The 20220-nt window shown below is 45.1% G+C and overlaps 1 protein-coding gene across 1 annotated transcript in view; it reads left to right on the top strand.

Moving 5' to 3' along the window:
• Window positions 1-18505, top strand: part of LOC126542021 (oxytocin receptor-like) — a 131858-nt gene extending 113353 nt beyond the window's left edge. Inside the window, exon 2 of the mRNA XM_072286421.1 lies at window positions 15786-18505. Within this exon, the coding sequence (XP_072142522.1) occupies window positions 15786-16057 (272 nt within the window). The 3' untranslated portion in view covers window positions 16058-18505. The remainder of the gene's footprint in view (window positions 1-15785) is intronic.
• The last annotated feature ends 1715 nt before the right edge of the window (window positions 18506-20220 follow it).

Genomic DNA, 20220 nt, shown 5'->3' with positions numbered 1-20220 from the left:
TGTGTGTGTGTGTGTGTTTGTGTGCGTGTGTGCGTGCGCGTGCGGCGCGTGTGTGTGTTATCTCCTTCAAATGGACACTAAAGTCTGTTGGTTTAGCTCTATCAAAGATGAAAGCGGAAACGCGAGTCGACTATAACAGTAAAGACGTAAGGCGCCCAAGGAAAAAAAAAAAGGTAACACAGAATGGACATAACGCTTTCACAAAACCCGCGGAACTGGAGACGTCCTCTCGTTGACCTATATCCCTAGATCGGCTATTTCTTCCCGAGATGTCCGCCAGGTGTAGGGGCTGCAGCAGACACCCTCGAATTTCCTGATTCTCCAGTTTCGCAATGTCCTTGCTTCCCAGCAGCGCAAATATTAGCCGCCGCTGATCGAAGTCGCGTGCCTCCGGTCGTTACAAGGAGGAGCGTTTCCTTTCCCTTCCTATAATGCCCGCGGTACGACCGTGTGCGGCGCTCCGGTAATTCTGCGCTTTGAATCAATGTTAAATTCTGCGGGGGAGTGCCGAGAATTCGAACGCGGGTGTTTTGTTTTATCTCTCTCTCTCTCGCTTTCTCTCTCTATGCTTCTCCTGACGAGAATCTCGGCAAATAGCGTGCTTTTCACTTGAGGGCGTCCGTTTGCCTCCCCTGTAATAACGTAAGTCTCTTGGTTGGTTATGAGATATCTTGTTAGGGCATATTACCTGGCATGCAAACGCAGGCTCATTTCGGCTGCCTTTTGAAATAAGCGGATATTTGTCATCGAAGCAAGCAATGCGCCCACATCACCAAGACTGCTTCTTCCGTCATTGAGAACACTAATCGCTTCCGTATACATCGCGGTCTCGTTTTCATTGCAGGGGTATATGGATGTGAAAATTCTATAACGGACATTGCAAGCATTCCAATTACAGTGTGACTACAAGCAGGTACAATGATTTTTGGTCATTATACGGTCGTTATGAGGGATCATGAATTTTAACCGGTTGTCCACCGTATCGCATTAATTATTTCTAGCTTCTCCTTTCCTATACTTCCTGCTTCCACTTGTGACAGCTGCGATTTATATATTTTTTAATGCGAAACATTTTTTGCCTCATTCCAGCCACTTTTCGGGAGGTCGATATTTCCTTCTCACCGCACTTCGGACATGCACAAAAGAAATGTATGACCAACAGTGGAATCGGACCTCTGCCTTCGAGCACAGCACTTCAATGCTCTAACTACTACAGGCCACGATCGAACGCATACTCCTCTTGTGCCGAAGCCGACTAGCTTTTTGAGACATTTGGAGCGTGCGCAATGTGCCAGTTTTTCATATTATTTCCTCGTGACAGCTCGCGCTTTGAGACGTCATGCTAGACGGAACGATCGGCCCACGTTCCTCAGTACTCTCACGATAGCAGCTAAGGCGACGTACAAACTGTGCGACGCTTTCCCGCCTACATGATCAGCCGACGTCATACAAGTTTAAACGTTTAATTGCCACAGTGCAAATGTTATAGTTGTTTTAACATAAACCCCATGACATAGCCACAGGTATAGTGCGATTATGTAACACGTTGCCGCTTCTAAAGCCACAGTCCGTGTTTTTTTCTCGCTTAAGCTCATCCAGTACATATGTCGAACGCAACAGTCAACATGTTTTAAACTCGCGTCGAACGGCCGGACTGGAAATCATGTCCTCGGTGTCATAGGATCATCGTCACCATCGTCGTGTTGCTGTCGTCACACACGCGCTCGCGCCAGACACGTATAGCTATTCGTCTTACACAAACGCGTCCGTCCACCTCTGGTAACACTCTGCACAATCTGAGACGATGCTCAATAGCCAGCTACCAGCAAAATGCTTCGCGCAACATCAATTCTCACAGCGCGTGAAATCTGCCTATATTTTTATTTATTCTTTAGCGAAACTTCCTTTTCTTCTTCCCCGCGGCTTGGCGTGGGTCGTTGTTTCCTCGTTCCTTGTCGGATATATTTTTGGATACATACTGTATATTGACACCTGGGCTTATTTACCCTTTTCTCGGAGACTGAATTTCAACCACTAACAACTTAAAGTTATCGCTCAGCGCAGGACGCGCCTGCATGATTGGAACTTACTGGAACGTTATCGATTATCGTTATCGACTGGAACGTTACTGGAACATAGCCGGTAACTTGCACTACCATAAAGGTGGCACATGTAAGCCGACTCCTTGTATATGCGCTGTCCTATGCTACAGTTTTCAGTGTTGTCGACTTAAGCGTTATGTTGGCTGCATTCAGTACACAGAGTAAACAACAAAGAAAAAAAAAAGACGTATTGGGAGTTGTTCAGCAAAACACGGTCAGCAAAGTCCAGGAGGGTTCTCAAAAGCAACATCGCTCTAAAAACATTTAAGCAATTCTCATTTTACTGCAGAAAAAAGGGCGTGGCCCGTCGAATTATCAACAAGCACAATCTAGAGCTCTGAAACCTTTAATGAACTTCTTAACGGACAGTGGTATTGTTTCTAACCATCGATACATATTTTCTATTTTACAGCGAACCTTGCATACTGAAACGATTTTGCGCCAAAAAACAACACACACAAGAAAGACGACGACACCACGGGCGCTACTTCAACTGTTTGATGAGGGTGAAAGCACTCGACATATATAGCTCTCCAAAACACCGCGCATGCGTACAAGGCAACATGGAGTACAAAGTTTTATCAGAGTAAGCGCGAAAGAAACTTCAGCTCAGCTTCGTAAACAAAAACCGATGTATCGCTAACACAGTTCGGACCCGCTTTCTTGATGTAGAAGGCATCCAATGTTTCACGCGATGTCTGAGGCTGAGCTGAAGTTTCTGTCGCGCTTACTCTGATAAAACTTTGTACTCCATGTTGCCTTGTACGCAATCGCGGTGTTTTGAAGGGCTATATATGTCGAGTGGTTTCACCCTCATTAAACAGTTGAAGTAGCGCCCGTGGTGTCGTCGTCTTTCTTGTGTGTGTTGTTTTTTTGGCGCAAAATCTGTTTAGTATGCAAGATCACCAACTAGCCCAGCAGTTAATTCTTCTAAAGTATAACAGCGAATCTCTTCATGCAGACCCTGTGCCATCGTTGTCGTACTTCGCTAAAAAGGGGCCACGTGACCTAGCGGAAGAGGAAAAAAAGAGCTCAACAGGGGGAAATGGGTTAAGTGACCCCTTTCCCCTTGTGAGAATGCTATCTTATACGCGGATCTGATGCGGTTGTCACACGGTGCATCTTCGGCGATTAAGCTAGATCGGCATCGAATTTATCGACGATTGATTCCACCCTGCCGCGAAAGAAACAAGTGTTATGCTGGAGGTTTGCGGCCAACGAACAGTGCCCAGAGATTGAAACGTTATACTTGGAGCGCGTGGCAGTTGGCACTTCTTGCTGGCGCAAGTGCCGGCAGCCACGTCAGTCGTCAAACCAATCCAACCAATCGTCAAGACGATTGCAGCACCCGCGTCTCCAGTGGTGGGCCTTGCGCCCAATATACGGAGCTTCGGAATAGTGGTTCCGCACATTCCATCCCAGCTACAACTATGGGAAGACAACGAGTAGTGCGTATTCCTGAGGAAGAAGCTGCCTAATGCAAAAGCGAAAATGAGGTGAAAGAAGGGTGAAACGAAAGGTTTACAATATAGACTGCTCGCGAAGTTTGAATTTCATGGTGTAACACTCGGTGTAACTAACACAGCTTCGTTGTTTGCCCATCTTTACGGATTGGAAGGGCCGGTGATTTTTTTCGCCCGCCGCGGTATTTTAGCGGCTACGGTGATGCGCTGCTAAGCACGAGGTCGCGGGATCAAATCCCGGCCACGGTGGCCGCATTTCGATGGGGGCGAAATGCAAAAATGCCCGTGTCACATGCATTGGGGGTACGTTAAGGATTTCCTGGTGGTTTAAATTAATCTGGAGTCACCCGCTAAGGCGTGCGTAATAGTCAAATAGTGGGTTTGGCACATAGAACCACGCGTGCCAACCAAACGGGTGCTAAACGTGTGCCAACTAGCGACTGCCGTTTAAGTAAGCAACAATAATCTAGCTCATTTATTCACGTATGCGCATTTTTAGTATGCATATCTTGTTTTTGCTCATAAGTTCTGTATTTACTGTGCAAGCGTTTATACGTTATTGATTAAATCTTATTTTGCACATGCCTTTGTTTTCTCAAATCGCTAAAGCTTTCTTTGGCTGAACACTTATGTGCACCTCGTACATAATGTCATATCGCGCCAAACATTGATAATTGATTAAAATGCGCGGGCGCTAAGTTCTCGTCATTGCGTGCATGTGTGAGTGCGCGTGTTCGTATGTGCGTGCGTACCTGTGTCCTCATTCGCTCGTCTCTTCGCGTCATTTCCATATATTTATTAGACAATCAAACGTGAAAAAGCCGGCAACGAAAGGCGCTCACGTTTCCGGTATCATCAAACTAATCAATCAAATAATTATGGCGCTTCTAGTTTTTCATCGTGCACAACCTCCGGGATCGCCACACCACCACAAGTTCATGACCTTCAGAATGGTTGACCCACTTACTCCTCAAAAACACCGCGCGTAGCTGAGCCCAGGCACGGGCGGAAACGTCGCGCAAGTTTTAAAAATTAAATCAGTAACGAGCAGCACCACAAGCCCGAATAACTGCTGCAAGTCGTCGCGGGAAAGAAAAGAATACTTGACAAAACGAGCATTTTGAAGTGCTAGTTGACCATTTAAGGCTTGTTACCTGGTTAACAACATACTTCCGGCTTAAAATTTGTCTCGCTGTTTGACTTGGCGTTTTGTGTATTTAGTGCGTTCATGTGAGCCGACTTTGCGTTGTTGTGTGCTTCATGTGACCTCTCTTGTGAAGCGTTTTTCCTTCATTTATGAGATCTTACTTTATATTTTAGTCCATTTTATGAGAGTTCGGTATGTGAGTTGTTGTTAGTGCATTTATGTCACCTGACTTCAACGCTGAATTTCTCGTTCTTGTTACCTTTCTTTGGTTTAGTTCCGGCTTTGCTATTTCATCTTTAGTATGTATCCGTTGTATGTGCAATGGAGTAGCCAGTGCCGCTCAAGGACACCCACATATCTTAAATATCTTGCAATAAAAAAGTTCACCGATGGTCATGATACTCCTTAACGCGAAATTTGTGCGCAACGCTGTGCGTGTTTTCATTTCGCGATATATCGGCTGGCGCGGACAATCTCTCTCGTGCGCCACGTTGCAAACGGAGCGAAGTGCGGCGAGACCGCCTCGCTAATCGGGAGATAGCGGGAGGCAGTGCGTGGGTGACGCGCGGCCGCGATTCGCTGCAGCAGCAGCCGGCGCGGCAGATCTCTCAGACGACGCGCGCTACTCTGGCGCCATCTAGTAGACATCGTCGCCGTACTACGCTTTTCTTCTCACGCTTCCGCCATACCCTCCTCCGCATCCCGCTTCATGGTTCCGCTGCACCCTTTTCTCCGCTTCCATCCTCGCCTCTTTCATCCCCCGCGGCCCCCCGCGTTCGCTCTTTCATCCTTCGCTGCGCTCGTTCGCTCGGTTACGCCGCCGCCGACGCTCGCCGCAGTAACCGGCGCCTAAGAGCTCTAAAAATTGAACGTGAGAAGCACACTGTGGGAGCCGGTGGCGAAAAGATCCCTACTGTCGAGTGTAAGAAGCGGAAGCGTACAGAGAGCGCGACGCTGAGAATACGTTTATTTTTTTTAAACATGACAAATGAAGCTTCGCACAAAGTTGATGTCACCAGTATTTTTTTTTCGTAAGTTAAGTGAAGAACGTTATAAAACAAGATTTATGCTTTTCAAACCTACTTCCGGAACCAAACATTTTTCATCCGACGCCTCCTTTTCCTCTCCTCAAAAGTGACATGATTTCTGGCGCTGTGTATTCATAACTTATTTGAGGGAAAAAAGCCGAGTAAGCCACTTACTTAGCTTAGTGCAAGAAGATTATCCTGACAGCGAGTGAAAGAGACAAAACTTTATTTTGATGAGGCACGGAGACGGGTGGATCCTCGTTATGGGTGGAGCCTCACTGAAGAAACCACCAAACGACAAAATAACGCAAGGAATGTATAGCTGATGCTTTGGGAGCCGCACAGCTCCATATACGACAAAAAAGATGGGGCATCAGAGCTACATCTCAAGCACGCAAAATAGTGTGCAAAAATTAGGATGAAAAGTTGGACAAGTCGGTGCTTGACATCACAGACATCGCACAGAATGTTTCACAGTGAGAGAGCTTTTGCTGTGGGCTTTGTTCATCTGGAGCGGGCCATCTGGCATCGTGTAACGTCTCACCCAGATCTTCATGCCACTAAAATTGGTTTTAAACAGGATTTTTATGGTCGCCTTCAAGCGTTAAGCCCTTGTGCTTCAAACGGAAAGAAACGAGGCTTTTATTTTTTATTTATGAGAATGAAGCCTTGATAGTCGTTGTTTAGAATTAAAAGAAATCATAAAAAACTATGAGAAGCTAATCAAAAAACTTCAGTGATTCATTAATTTCATCATTGATTATGGCCAGCTTACTGACTTCCACCGCCGCTAGTAATGCGTTGATTGAAAAATTACTTTCTATATACCCGATTATCAAGAATTCAAGGTTCTTTCCACTCGAGGAATAAGAACATATGGAACAGAACGTCTGATGATAGCAGTTCTTGTGGACCACTGTTCGAACAACAGAAAGTCAAAGTTCTATTACCAGCCGTGATAACCACATATTCGACGGCGGCAGATCCGACAGCGCCTATATTCAGGTCCACATTAAAGAACCTCAGGCGGTCAACGTTAACCCATAGTCCCCCACTTCAGCGTGTCTCATAATGTGGGCGACCATTTGGAATTTTATACGTGAATGATCGATAAATAAATAAATAAATTAATTAATTAATCCACTCAATACGTGGCACGCTTCAAAATGAACTTTAACCTGCCCAAATGTCCTAACGTTTATGGCGAAAGACTAAAAGAAATTAATGAAACTAAGATTTGAAACATGATACCCCTTGAGATAAAAACCGCACGCACTTCCTGCCTAGCCTGCGTGTCATTTTTTCTGTCTATCCAAGACCTACGAGCTTATGTGTTCGTTAGGAGAAATGGTCTGAGTTTGTGTTTATTTTATGTTAAAAATATGTGTGTGCATTATAAGTGTATATGTATACGCGTATATATATCATGTATATATGTTTTGTGTGAGTGTGTGTGTGTGTGTGTTTCCCCACTTAGCTAACCTGTGCATATTTGTTGTACATGGTATTGGACCGGCCACTAGCCCATCTAGGCTATCGGTCCAAATAATCTCCCTATACATTTTTTTGTTGTTGTTCATGAACATAAAGTTCCATTGATTGACAAAAAAAATTAAAATAAAGGTGAGGCAGCCGATCCCAAGGTGCGCGTGCTGCTTTTCAAGTTTCTCTATGATGCAGGACTGCTCGCTTTTATTTAATCGCTCTAGTATGTCGTGAGGCAAAGAAAAGGCGTGATAAATGCGCAGCTTTCCTCAACGTGCTAAGTAGTGGCAGGAATAGCTAACACATTGCATAAAACATTGGGCGCAGTGCGAAACCAATCCACATCAGTGAACCACGGATTTTACTTCCTCCAGGGACCTATCCTTTGTCCCACTTCATGCCTCCCGCTTCACTTATCTTTTTTTCTTCTTCTATTTTCACACTGGTGCACGGTTATTATTGCCTCGAGCACACTATCAACCAGCGCAACCACTGCTGTAGTGAAATTTCCCAATCATGCACCCTGAAATTATGTGCAATCATGCGAAAATTTTGGGGAAACCTTATCCAAAACCGCTTATGTGTAATCTTGCGTGCGGAGCTAAATCGACAGTGTTCCAGTACGGTACGACATTGAATCGCCCTCGTTAGTCTACCTTTCTGCTTGCCATTGTCAAACTAGTTTTCGGTGTCGCACTTGGACGACCCCGAAAGCGGTGCATCGAACCGATCCCGTTGGCGGTGATATTGGCAGCGCACGGATACAGGCCGGATAAGCAATTCAGGGCAGCTTCAGCAACAACTTACCCCGTCTAAAACGAAGGAACGAGCGAGGACATCGGTGCGTGAAAAATTCAAATTCGAGGAGACCAGCAAAGCTACAAGAATGTTCTTCGCGTGGTTGGTTTATTAGTGCGCTTGAATTAGAACTTCGCTGTACATTTTCGGCAAGTTAAACCGCAAATTTTGATTTTGATTTTGAACGTGAGATACGGCGCTATATTGTGGAAAAAACAAAGCGCCAATTCACATCATGCCTAGCATATTTGTGTTGTTTGTGATCGTCTATAAACAGCTCTGTTGGTTTTGGTTTAACATTATAGAACGCAAAAACGTAACCAAACTAGGAAACGTCTCTAACAAATGTTGCTCGCATTACATCTGAACGCCGGACGGAATCGAAAGGAAAAGCATCTTATCTTTTCTGGCGCACCGCGATGAGAACGACCGCTACCAACGTTTTAGTGTTTATGATGTTGAACCAGCTGCAACGGCAGAATATCATGAGCGCCGGCATTTCGTTAGGAAAACCAAATTGTTAATGTACAAGAGTTAATATGTCTCAATTATAGCAGCGAGATCATGTTTCCCCACTGTAACCGACGAACTCAATTTCTCTCCAAAGTTTTGCGGTTAACGCTTAGACGAAACAGAACACATACACGTCACCAAAAAACGTGCCGTCAAAGATGTCACCGAAAAATTGGCTAGACATCGCGAACCTGGTTACCTCTAGCCCCCTTATGCATCTCCCTTATGCGTTCCCCAGTGGGAGGGAGGGGAGGGGGAGTTACCTTGGGCGGCTTTCATCCGTATCACGGTGCGTGAACAGGAATGCGTAGGCCGATCGCAGAGATAGTGCAGTACCGGGCCGACTACCGGTGGAGGCGAAGTAGGCTTCATGCACTCCGCTAACATCCAAAAATAACGTTAATGTCTTGGGTCCACATAGAATCACATAAATTCCGCGTTGTGAGAGAAGCACTATGTACGTACGTACATAGTGTTTGTATAGTGTAGTACATGTATGTATGTATGTATGTATGTATGTATGTATGTATGTATGTATGTATGTATGTATGTATGTATGTATGTATGTATGTATGTAAGTATGTAAGTATGTATGTATGTATGTATGTATGTATGTATGTATGTATGTATGTATGTATGTATGTATGTATGTATGTATGTATGTATGTATGTATGTATGTATGTATGTATGTACGTACGTATGTATGTATGTATGTATGTATGTATGTATGTATGTATGTATGTATGTATGTATGTATGTATGTATGTGCACTTAGTGCAGCAAGTTGGCCTTCACGCGCGTCGGAAGTGCAGGCAAGGCTGCAGCAGCGGTTGCAGCAGATGCATGGGAGGTGCGGTGACTGCGGCGGTGCTTGTGTCGGCTTAGTGTGGTGCCGCAGGAAAAAAAAATGCATGATATCATAATGTATGCAGCCCACGTACGCAGCCTAAACAGCCTCGTTGGTAATCCGTTTTTATATAAATGTTGCGGCCATACAAATTTTTGTGGGACGGGAAAAACGAGAATAAGACCGCATTGAATACGAGACATACACCCAAAAGAGCCGTACACTGAAAGACCCGTGTTTCAACGTTTATGAGGAATCCTTCCTTCAGTATACTATAATCTCACCGATAGACGCCCTTGCTCATCGTTTGAGACGAATGGGAAAATCAGCTCACCATTGGACAAACCTGCTGGTATACATGCGCATAGAAAATATAATCGCTGTCTATATAATGGCGGCCCCGGAACACTATTATTTATGAAGTGGCATCATTCCTTGCCTGCCTGTCACATAGGCTATTAAAAGTTAAATGAAATTTTAGGGTTTTACGTACCAAAAACACGATCGTAACCCTCATTTAGAAAAAAGGAATGTTGTTACGCAAGACTCCTATTAAGAACAGCTAATCGCAAAGATCAATTAGGAACGAAAAATGTAGGGAATTCGGTCCTGATTCTGAGGCTGCTGTAGGCGAGGACATTTGGTTAGTTTTGACCACATGGGATTCTTTAACGCGCACTCAATGCACAATGCACGAGCGTTCTCGCACTCTGCCTTCATCAAAATGCTGCCACTGCGAAAGGGATTGAAACCAGGGACTTAAGTGCTCACCAGCGCAACGCGATAGCCACTGGGCTACCACGATGAGCTCCTCACTTAGGCTATAAATCTCTCATCCACTCAACATTTGTGAACCATATTGTGCCTCATCCATCTGGAATGCAAAGTGACTGCGAACGATTTCGGAATCACGCTCTTAAGTTCTTTATTTCGCCTCCTTCGACAACACCTTCCAAAACATGAGGCCATTTGTCATTTCACTGCAATGGCAGCCACACAGTTGGCCTCTGGTTTCTTCCAATATTTTTTTCTCTGCCAACTCAGTGCATTAGCTTTCTTTACATTTTACGCCATGACACCCGCGCCACAGCACACCCGTCATCGCTTCAAGATTTACATACATGAACTTACGCCCCTACTTTTCTGGCCTCGTTCTCTTCCCGGGCAGCATCCTACTGGAACGGCTACTTCTACCGTGTCCACTTCGCAGACTGTTTAGAAACGTTTTTCCAAGCAGTACTAAACATTTATATGTAATATATGCTTGATTCTTGAATAAAAGAATGAATAAAAAAGTTGCAGGGTCTCTTATGCTATCCCTGAGACGACTTGAAGGCGAAAACCGAAGTGCCGGTGCATTCAACACGGACGCATTACGCACCCCCTTAATTCGCTTAGTCTACTTCGCTTAGTCATTCCCTTTCATTGGCTCAGTATACAACCTCCTATATGAATACAACAATCGAACCCCGGCCCTCAGTCCCCAGCAGCCGCGAAGCAACTGACCACGGCGGCGGTCAGACCTGCGACGCTGCAGAGGGTGCTAAGAATCCCTGGCTCCGGACAGGCCGCCATTGGAATATGAACCTGGCAACGTTTAACGCTAGAACGTTATCTAGTGAGGCGAGTCTAGCAGTGCTACTGGAAGAATTAGAGGGCAGTAAATGGGATATAATAGGGCTCAGTGAAGTTAGGAGGCCAAAAGAAGCATATACAGTGCTCAGAAGCGGGCACGTCCTGTGCTACCGGGGCTTAGCGGAGAGACGAGAACTAGGAGTCGGATTCCTGGTTAATAAGAATATAGCTGGTAACATACAGGAATTCTATAGCATTAACGAGAGGGTGGCATGTCTTGTTCTGAAACTTAATAAGAGGTACAAAATGAAGGTTGTACAGGTCTACGCCCCTACATCCAGTCATGATGACCAGGAAGTCGAAAGCTTCTATGAAGACGTGGAATCGGCGATGGGTAGAGTGAAAACAAAATACACTATACTGATGGGCGATTTCAATGCCAAAGTAGGCAAGAAGCAGGCTGGAGACAAGTCAGTGGGGGAATATGGCATAGGCTCTAGGAATAGCAGAGGAGAATTATTAGTAGAGTTTGCAGAACAGAATAATATGCGTATAATGAATACCTTTTTCCGCAAGCGGGTTAGCCGAAAGTGGACGTGGAGGAGCCCGAATGGTGAGACTAGAAATGAAATCGACTTCATACTCTGCGCGAACCCTGGCATCATTCAAGATGTAGACGTGCTCGGCAAGGTACGCTGCAGTGACCACAGGATTGTAAGAACTCGAATTAGCCTAGACTTGAGGAGGGAACGAAAGAAACTGGTACACAAGAAGCCAATCAATGAGTTAGCGGTAAGAGGGAAACTAGAGGAATTCCGGATCAAACTACAGAACAGGTATTCGGCTTTAACTCAGGAAGAGGACCTTAGTGTTGAAGCAATGAACGACAATCTCATGGGCATCATTAAGGAGTGCGCAATAGAAGTCGGTGGTAACGCCGTTAGACAGGAAACCAGTAAGCTATCGCAGGAGACGAAAGATCTGATCAAGAAACGCCATTGTATGAAAGCCTCTAATCCTACAGCTAGAATAGAACTGGCAGAACTTTCTAAGTTAATCAACAAGCGTAAGACAGCGGACATCAGGAACTATAATATGGATAGAATTGAACAGGCTCTCAGGAACGGAGGAAGCCTAAAAACAGTGAAGAAGAAACTAGGAATAGGCAAGAATCAGATGTGTGCGTTAAGAGACAAAGCCGGCAATATCGTTACTAATATGGACGAGATAGTTCAAGTGGCTGAGGAGTTCTATAGAGATTTATACAGTACCAGTGGCACCCACGACGATAGTGGAAGAGCGAATAGCCTAGAGGAATTCGAAATCCCACAGGTAACGCCAGAAGAAGTAAAGAAAGCCTTAGGAGCTATGCAAAGGGGGAAGGCAGCTGGGGAGGATCAGGTAACAGCAGATTTGTTGAAGGATGGTGGTCAGATTGTTCTAGAGAAACTGGCCACCCTGTATACGCAATGCCTCATAACCTCGAGCGTACCGGAATCTTGGAAGAACGCTAACATAATCCTAATCCATAAGAAAGGGGACGCCAAAGACTTGAAAAATTATAGACCGATCAGCTTACTGTCCGTTGCCTACAAAGTATTTACTAAGGTAATCGCAAATAGAATCAGGAACACCTTAGACTTCTGTCAACCAAAGGACCAGGCAGGATTCCGTAAAGGCTACTCAACAATAGACCATATTCACACTATCAATCAAGTGATAGAGAAATGTGCAGAATATAACCAACCCTTATATATAGCTTTCATTGATTACGAGAAAGCGTTTGATTCAGTCGAAACCTCAGCAGTCATGGAGGCATTACGGAATCAGGGTGTAGATGAGCCATATGTAAAAATACTGGAAGATATCTATAGCGGCTCCACAGCCACCGTAGTCCTCCACAAAGAAAGCAACAAAATCCCTATAAAGAAAGGCGTCAGACAGGGAGATACGATATCTCCAATGCTATTCACAGCATGTTTACAGGAGGTATTCAGAGGCCTGGAGTGGGAAGAATTGGGGATAAAAGTTGATGGAGAATACCTTAGCAACTTGCGATTCGCTGATGATATTGCCTTGCTTAGTAACTCAGGAGACCAATTGCAATGCATGCTCACTGACCTGGAGAGGCAAAGCAGAAGGGTGGGTCTGAAAATTAATCTGCAGAAAACTAAAGTATTGTTTAACAGTCTCGGAAGAGAGCAGCAGTTCACGATAGGTAGCGAAGCACTGGAAGTGGTAAGGGAATACATCTACTTAGGGCAGGTAGTGACCACGGATCCGGATCATGAGACTGAAATAACCAGAAGAATAAGAATGGGTTGGGGTGCGTTTGGCAGGCATTCTCAAATCATGAACAGTAGGTTGCCACTATCCCTCAAAAGGAAAGTGCACAACAGCTGTGTGTTACCAGTACTCACATATGGGGCAGAAACCTGGAGGCTTACGAAAAGGGTTCTGCTGAAATTGAGAACGACGCAACGAGCTATGGAAAGAAGAATGATGGGTGTAACGTTAAGGGATAAGAAAAGAGCAGATTGGGTGAGGCAACAAACGCGGGTAAACGACATCTTAGTTGAAATCAAGAAAAAGAAATGGGCATGGGCCGGACATGTAATGAGGAGGGAAGATAACCGATGGTCACTAAGAGCTACGGACTGGATTCCAAGAGAAGGGAAGCGTAGCAGGGGGCGGCAGAAAGTTAGGTGGGCAGATGACATTAAGACGTTTGCAGGGACAACATGGTCGCAATTAGTACATGACCGGGGTAGTTGGAGAAGTATGGGAGAGGCCTTTGCCCTGCAGTGGGCGTAACTAGGCTGATGATGATGATGATGACCTCACTCTTAATTCCAAAGGTTGCGAGTCCGACTGCCTTAATTAACGTCATCTTCATTAACAGTAAAGGCAGTGGGTTCGACTCGGGATATATATATATTATATATATATATATATATATATATATAATCGTGCCGCTGAACGTAAGTGAAATATGCCCTGGTTTTACTTACAAGACATTTAATTTCCGTGTCCTCTCTCTCTTATTCCGGTTAAAGCGCATCCTATTACCTTTTCGCCCAACTGAAGGAGAGATAATCCAGTTCGTGCACATTAATTTTCCTTTCAAGCCACTCATGCGAGCATCCATGACTCAAAGCCTCTGACTGGAGCGTAGCTGAGCGGCTCGACAGTAACGGCCGCCAACCAAATAAAACGAAAAAAAAAGTTCACGTAGCCTGACGCCAGCAATTAGGAAAATCTCCCTTTGCAGGGTGTTACGAAAAATATATCGCGCAGGACGTTGCGGTGATTAATGATGCCTTGGCAACCTGCACAAGCGAGTCGCCCACATGCTTCTGCGGAGCATGCACCGCAACAATAGCTCCGCGATGCTTATCATACTGCGAGAAAAATACCAAATTTCAACACATCCCCGCTAAATATCAGCTTCTGCCACCAACTTCCCATATTTCACTTGTCTCACCAAACTTGTCGCGAAAGCTTACCGCGAGGAAGACCACAGCGTGCTGCATCATCCGGGCGCTCTAACTCGCTGGCGAAGCGCAAGGCTTGTGCATTGCTCTGTGCGACGGGGAGTTCGTGCCACTACGCTCAAGACGGCACACATCCATAATTAGATTAGTCTGGAGGGAGAGAGAGAGAGCCTGAATGACAGAATGAAGACTACAGTACGAATCAGTGTGAATAGGTTCCTGTGTCCAGTTGTCTCTTACGGCAGAAGGAAAAGCACGTCATTCAGAGGCGAAATGACAGCACCGACTCTCCTTGGGTGTTCGGCTCTCCCTGGAAGGCGTACTCATTCGTGCGTCGTGGGCCACCGCATTAGCTGGACAGACACCGAGCTCGGCAGCGAGTAGCCGCTACTCGCATTGCAGTCGCATCACTGGCATGCATGCTGTCAGCGCAAATCTTTCCGTACCGATAAGTGGCACTAATTCTCCTGGAGATATGATGCGCAAACGCCGCGTGCTCCTTGAGCTTCTCATGTCACCTCCACCAGCGCTGACTATTGCAGGCGCTGCGGAGTGGCCGATGCGCATTAGCCGCAGTGTCGCATCCATCTTGCGTCACGCATTTGCTACTCGATGCATTAGTGAGTTGCTCTCATAAAGTGTGACAACCTGCGCTCGGGGAACGTCGGTTACCCGTGGCGGGCAACGGTATACCTTTGCTCGGCTGGTGATGACTCGTTCGTTCATTTGTTCGTTCGTTGAGGAGGTCATGGGTTCGGCTTCTACTGGGGGCAACTTGCCTTGTTTTTCAGCTTCATGTTTCTTTTCCTTTATGAAAAATATGAAGCTTATTGCGAGTCGGATTTTCATAGATCTTTAGTTCTACATTTAAATTAGGCAACAGTTAATTTTGTCTGTGACTTTGCTGCTTTCAGTTTTTGTTGACTTCGTATGGTCGTGTGCGTAGGACAGATACGGCTGAACAAGAAGGAGAGCGTGACACTTAATGTCATATCTCATGACATAAATTAGTAAAATATCATGTTGTACGAAGTCTAATCCTTTCTTAATATCAACGTATAACGCCCTTTAACATTCTTTTTGTCTTGAACATTTTGCTAAATGAATTTTGTTGTTGTTTATGGTGTTGCATGCTGGCTTCAGATTGTCTGGCACTGTGCTCAAGCGTATACATGCACCTTCAATCATTTGTCCTCCACATTTGACGGGATGAATTCTTCCTTGTTTTTTTACATTGGTTCGTACTGTCTTGACGATTTTTTCGCACTGTACATATCCCCGTTGTAAAATGTACGGGTCTCTCCTTCTTTCTTGTCCTCCTCGCTGCTGCAGATGCCACGGTGACCATTCTGATGCTGCTCAACAGCCTCAACAGCTGCGTCAACCCGTGGATCTACCTCTTCTTCAACCGGAACCTGTTACAAGCGCTGCGGTCGCGCGTGTGTCGCCAGTGCTCGTCGCACAAAGGCACCGACTCGAGCGCCGCCTCGAGCCTGGTCACTGCGCCCTGCTCGCGTCCCGCTTCGACCAGCAAAAGCACGTCCTCGAAGCACGTGACCTTTTTGAGGTCACACACTACCCGCAGTGTCGGCCGAAAAGTGTAGTGGCAGTCAACGCCGGCACGTGCACGGACGGGTGCTTTGTGCGTTACGTCGTAGTTGTGATTGCATTACAGTGGTGGTCTCACGGCTGCAGGAAGCTTTAGTTTTGCGGACCTGTACTGGGTCAGTGTTTGCCCCCCGCTTTATCCAGGCCAACCAACCTCAACGTTTTACCAGGGACAAGGTACCTGCCGCCTGGAATCCCACAAATGTGACTCCGCTAAGGGAAATAATCTGATCTTTAAATGATCACCGTCACAATTTACAGAGACATTCCATGCTCTAAGGTGGAGTGCTCGTTTTTTTTGTGTTTCTTTTGTGTCAGGAACGCTGTAAATGCGCATAGCGTTGCAGAAAGTAAAATACTCTGCACATTGGTAAAAGAATATGGCTGTGCTGGTTGGTTTGTCGTGGCTTGCGAACGGCACCGGAGAACACGAAGGACAAGCAGAGAGAGATAGAGACTCCTTGTGACCGTTTTGGTGCCTCCCTATTTGTCCTTCATCTCGTCTGGTCCATTTTTCGTCTGTATAATGCTTTAGAGAAACTTAAACGGTGTAAATATTGAGGTGAGACGAAACGGCTCACTTAAATACGGGTTCAAGGATACAGGAGTGATTATTGAGAAGGCAGCGAGCAGATGGTCAATGTTGCGTGCATGTGTACTCAATCCTCTTTCGACAAAAGAAAAACAAATCACCCACTGCCGTTGTTGATGTCCAGGCCTCTCTCTGTGTCTGTCTCAATCTACTTAGCAACTATTCACGCTCTGTGTGAAAAACGCACTACGCTTATAACGACGTCCCCAGCGTCAAGACGCGCCAAAGGTGCAGGATTTTTGGAATCAGTGTGCGAAACGAAATCGTACCTCTTGAGTTGTCAGCTGTTCCAAAACAAGGGAATCCTCACTTGTGTCTCGGCGGAAATCTGGCCGGAGGCTCAACACAAAAGTGCAGTCTTGGTGCGATCAGTAGTCCTCAAACAAGGGAACAAGGGGCTATTGTGCTGCCGGTTTTTCTCGTGTAACAAGTCGCAGTCGATTCGATAAGAATAACTTTCCCAGGAAACAGGAATTCAGAAAAAAATCTGCTTTCGGGAGTTCAAAACTGAAAACTGAACAACTAATGTAAAAAAGTTCAGTAATGAGGAATGCTGGACGAGTTGGCGACCAATCATCATACCGTGTGGGTATGATTATTAAAGGTTAAAAAAAAAGTGAACTTTAATTAGAGGCGTCCGCTTAATGGTAAAAAGGATAAATGGGAAATGGAAGTAATGAGTACAAAAGCAATTCTCCAGCTTGAGACATCTCTTGTTTTATCATTGCATCAGTAGGGGTATCTAGTTAACAATGCTACCGCCCCAAGCGTGTTCAGCATGATTGTTCGCTGTTGCAGCTTCTCCGAAGGCTCGCTTTACTTCTTCATCCGTCGCTGACGAATTTATGAACTCTCTAACCTACTTGTATAGTGTTTCAATATGGTTTCTGTATAGAAATAGCACGTGTTCGCCGCGCTGTTGGCACACCTTCAGAGGACCGTTGTTAGCAAGCTTTAACGGCAATGTGTGTGTAAAATAAGAATAAATGGTAAACATTTCTAACTTTGCATACCATTCTCAGATTACGTTTTCGATTTGCCCGAGTATATCAACCTGCCCTCTATGAGAAGCGATTCGATGCAACTGTATATTATTAAAGTATGCAATACTGTGAGTGTACTGTCAAACGTACAACATTCAGTGAAGAAACATTTAGTAAGTAAATACATTTCCTTGAGGCCTGACGTCATAATTTATTAAATTGTGCAGAAGACAACTATAGAAGTTTCCAACAACTCGTCAAGCCTTGCCACATCTTGCGAGTTGTACCTCGACAACTTCTTTAACGCCATTCTCCCACTCAAAAAATAAAAAAAAAGAATGAAAGCACCCATGAAAAATTGTTTTTGCTACTGCCTCGCCGAAGTCTCAGATCGCTAAGAAGGCTTCGGTCACAGTGTTCTATAGTTGTGTTGGGCTCATAGCTCAGCGCTCTCTTTGTCAATGCTCCTTGTATTCTCGGTTCTAAACGAACCAGGAAATTGTTTTTAACCAGTGTTGAAGTGTCACTATGTATTGTGAATGAAAAATAAAACGTGTGCAATAGGCAAGTGGCCTCGTGGCTGAGATAGAGGTTCTGAAACCTAAACAGGTGTGACTGGCAGCACATCTGGAACGTTCCTCCAAGTGAATGCAACGATAAATGAAATCAGACGCACAATACATACAATAGACACATAAGACACACAAGACACAGAAAGCAGCCCGTGTGATAACTAAAATAAACCCTGATGAAACTCGTCTTTCTCTTGAGTGTTTTCGTCCTGTGAGTCTGATGAGCTGTTTATTCAAGGTCATGGAGAAAATGGTTACACTATCCTGCAACGGTGGTGTGAGCAAACCGAAGTAGTTCCCAATCACATGACAGGATTTCGAAGGCGGCGTTGCACCATGGATGTAATTTTGAATATCATTACCTATGTTGAACATGAACGAGCTAGGGAAAGAGTCACAATAACGGTCTTTTTACACATTACAAGACCCTTCTGCACCATCAGCCATGCAAATATATTGGGCGGTTTGCTAGAACTGGGAGTCTCTGGAAGGGGGCTACGGTGCATATCGAACTTCTTGAATGGTAGATCAATATTTATTCAGACAAGCGAAGGAAAAAGTTATTTGCCTAAGCTTAGTGAAGGAATCCAACAAGGCAGCGTCTTAAGTGCGTTTCTCTTTAATTGTGTGAAGGTAGATTTAGCGCGGAGACTGCCACCTGCACTGCACTACATTACATATGCGGATAATTGTATTTCTGTTTTTGGTTCATGCGCCACCCTTGTTCAATCTACTTTGCAGGAAGGTCTAAACATTGTGGACAAATTCTTAAAGGAAACAGGAATGGAACTATCTTACAGCAAGATGGCTGTGCTACCCTTCATCATAGGATGCCTAAAGGGCTTTCAGTAGTACCTTGAAGGACAGCCCTTGGACATAACAAAGGCGAACAAATTTCTGGGGGTTATACGAGACAGACAACTTTCTCGTAATTCTCACTTTAAAGCCCTTGAAGAACAAATAAACGCAATAATATATGTTCTTCGCCGCGTAGCAGGCATGACAAGGGCAAGGTGGGTTTCATCACTACCACTAGTGCATAATGTAGTTATAAAGCAAAAGATAGCATATTCTTCATCTGTTCTGTATGGGATCTCCCATTACTCTGAAGAGCGCCTCCAAAGATTAATAGCTAAGAGCCTTAGAATATGCTGAGGCGTTCCTCGAGCAAGCTCCAGTTCCTTAATTACAGAGGCCCGTCATCCTCTACTTCCTATCATGAGGGCGGTTGAAATCTGTCCACATTTCTTTCGCGTTCCTGTGCAGCACAAAAGGCGCCCACTAGCAGTTGTTTTTATTGAGAAACACAGGGTTTACATCTATACAGTGATACACGTATGCAAAAATCTACTACGGCAACACAAATTTTTGATCTGAGATGTCTCCAACCCGTCATGACGACTCGTCTCGAGGAAAATTGAATTTTTAGTGGAAGGAATTATTTGCAAACGAGACATATTTATGCTGGCTGCACAACAACTAGCGTTATGCCAGATATACTTTCGCTACCCTGGTTGTATTCAAGCGTGCGCTCATGGTTCTTCTTCAACAATTTATTCTACCGCAGCCTTTGTCATTCGTCAATGGAACCGCACACAAAAGTTTGAACTGTGTCGCACGACATCATCAAGTACGGCAGAGCTCTTTGCAATATCGTCTTTGTTATGATACATAAATTCAATTAAAAAAGGGAAATAATGGGTTATGCTTTGTGACTCGCAGGCAGCTTTGTCATCACTTCATGGTGACATCAGCAATTCGCAAAGCATGACCTTAGTTTACGAGACACTAAATGAACTTACAAATGCCAGTGGAGAGAATCGCAGAATAATGTTCCAATGTATACGTGGCCACTGCACTATGCCTGGAAATGTTGCAGCGGACGAGGCAGGTGGAAAAGCACAGATGAATTCACGTCGCCTGTGGACTTCCTCTAACATGCGAGGAACTGCGACACATACTAACACAAATCTCAGCCGTTGTTTGCAGAGCGACATGATTTGCTCAGAATG

Source organism: Dermacentor andersoni, chromosome 2, assembly GCF_023375885.2.
Source record: "Dermacentor andersoni chromosome 2, qqDerAnde1_hic_scaffold, whole genome shotgun sequence".
NCBI lineage: Eukaryota > Metazoa > Arthropoda > Arachnida > Ixodida > Ixodidae > Dermacentor > Dermacentor andersoni.
Note: the sequence above shows the minus strand (reverse complement) of the source record. Positions and strands in the feature narration are given on the sequence as shown.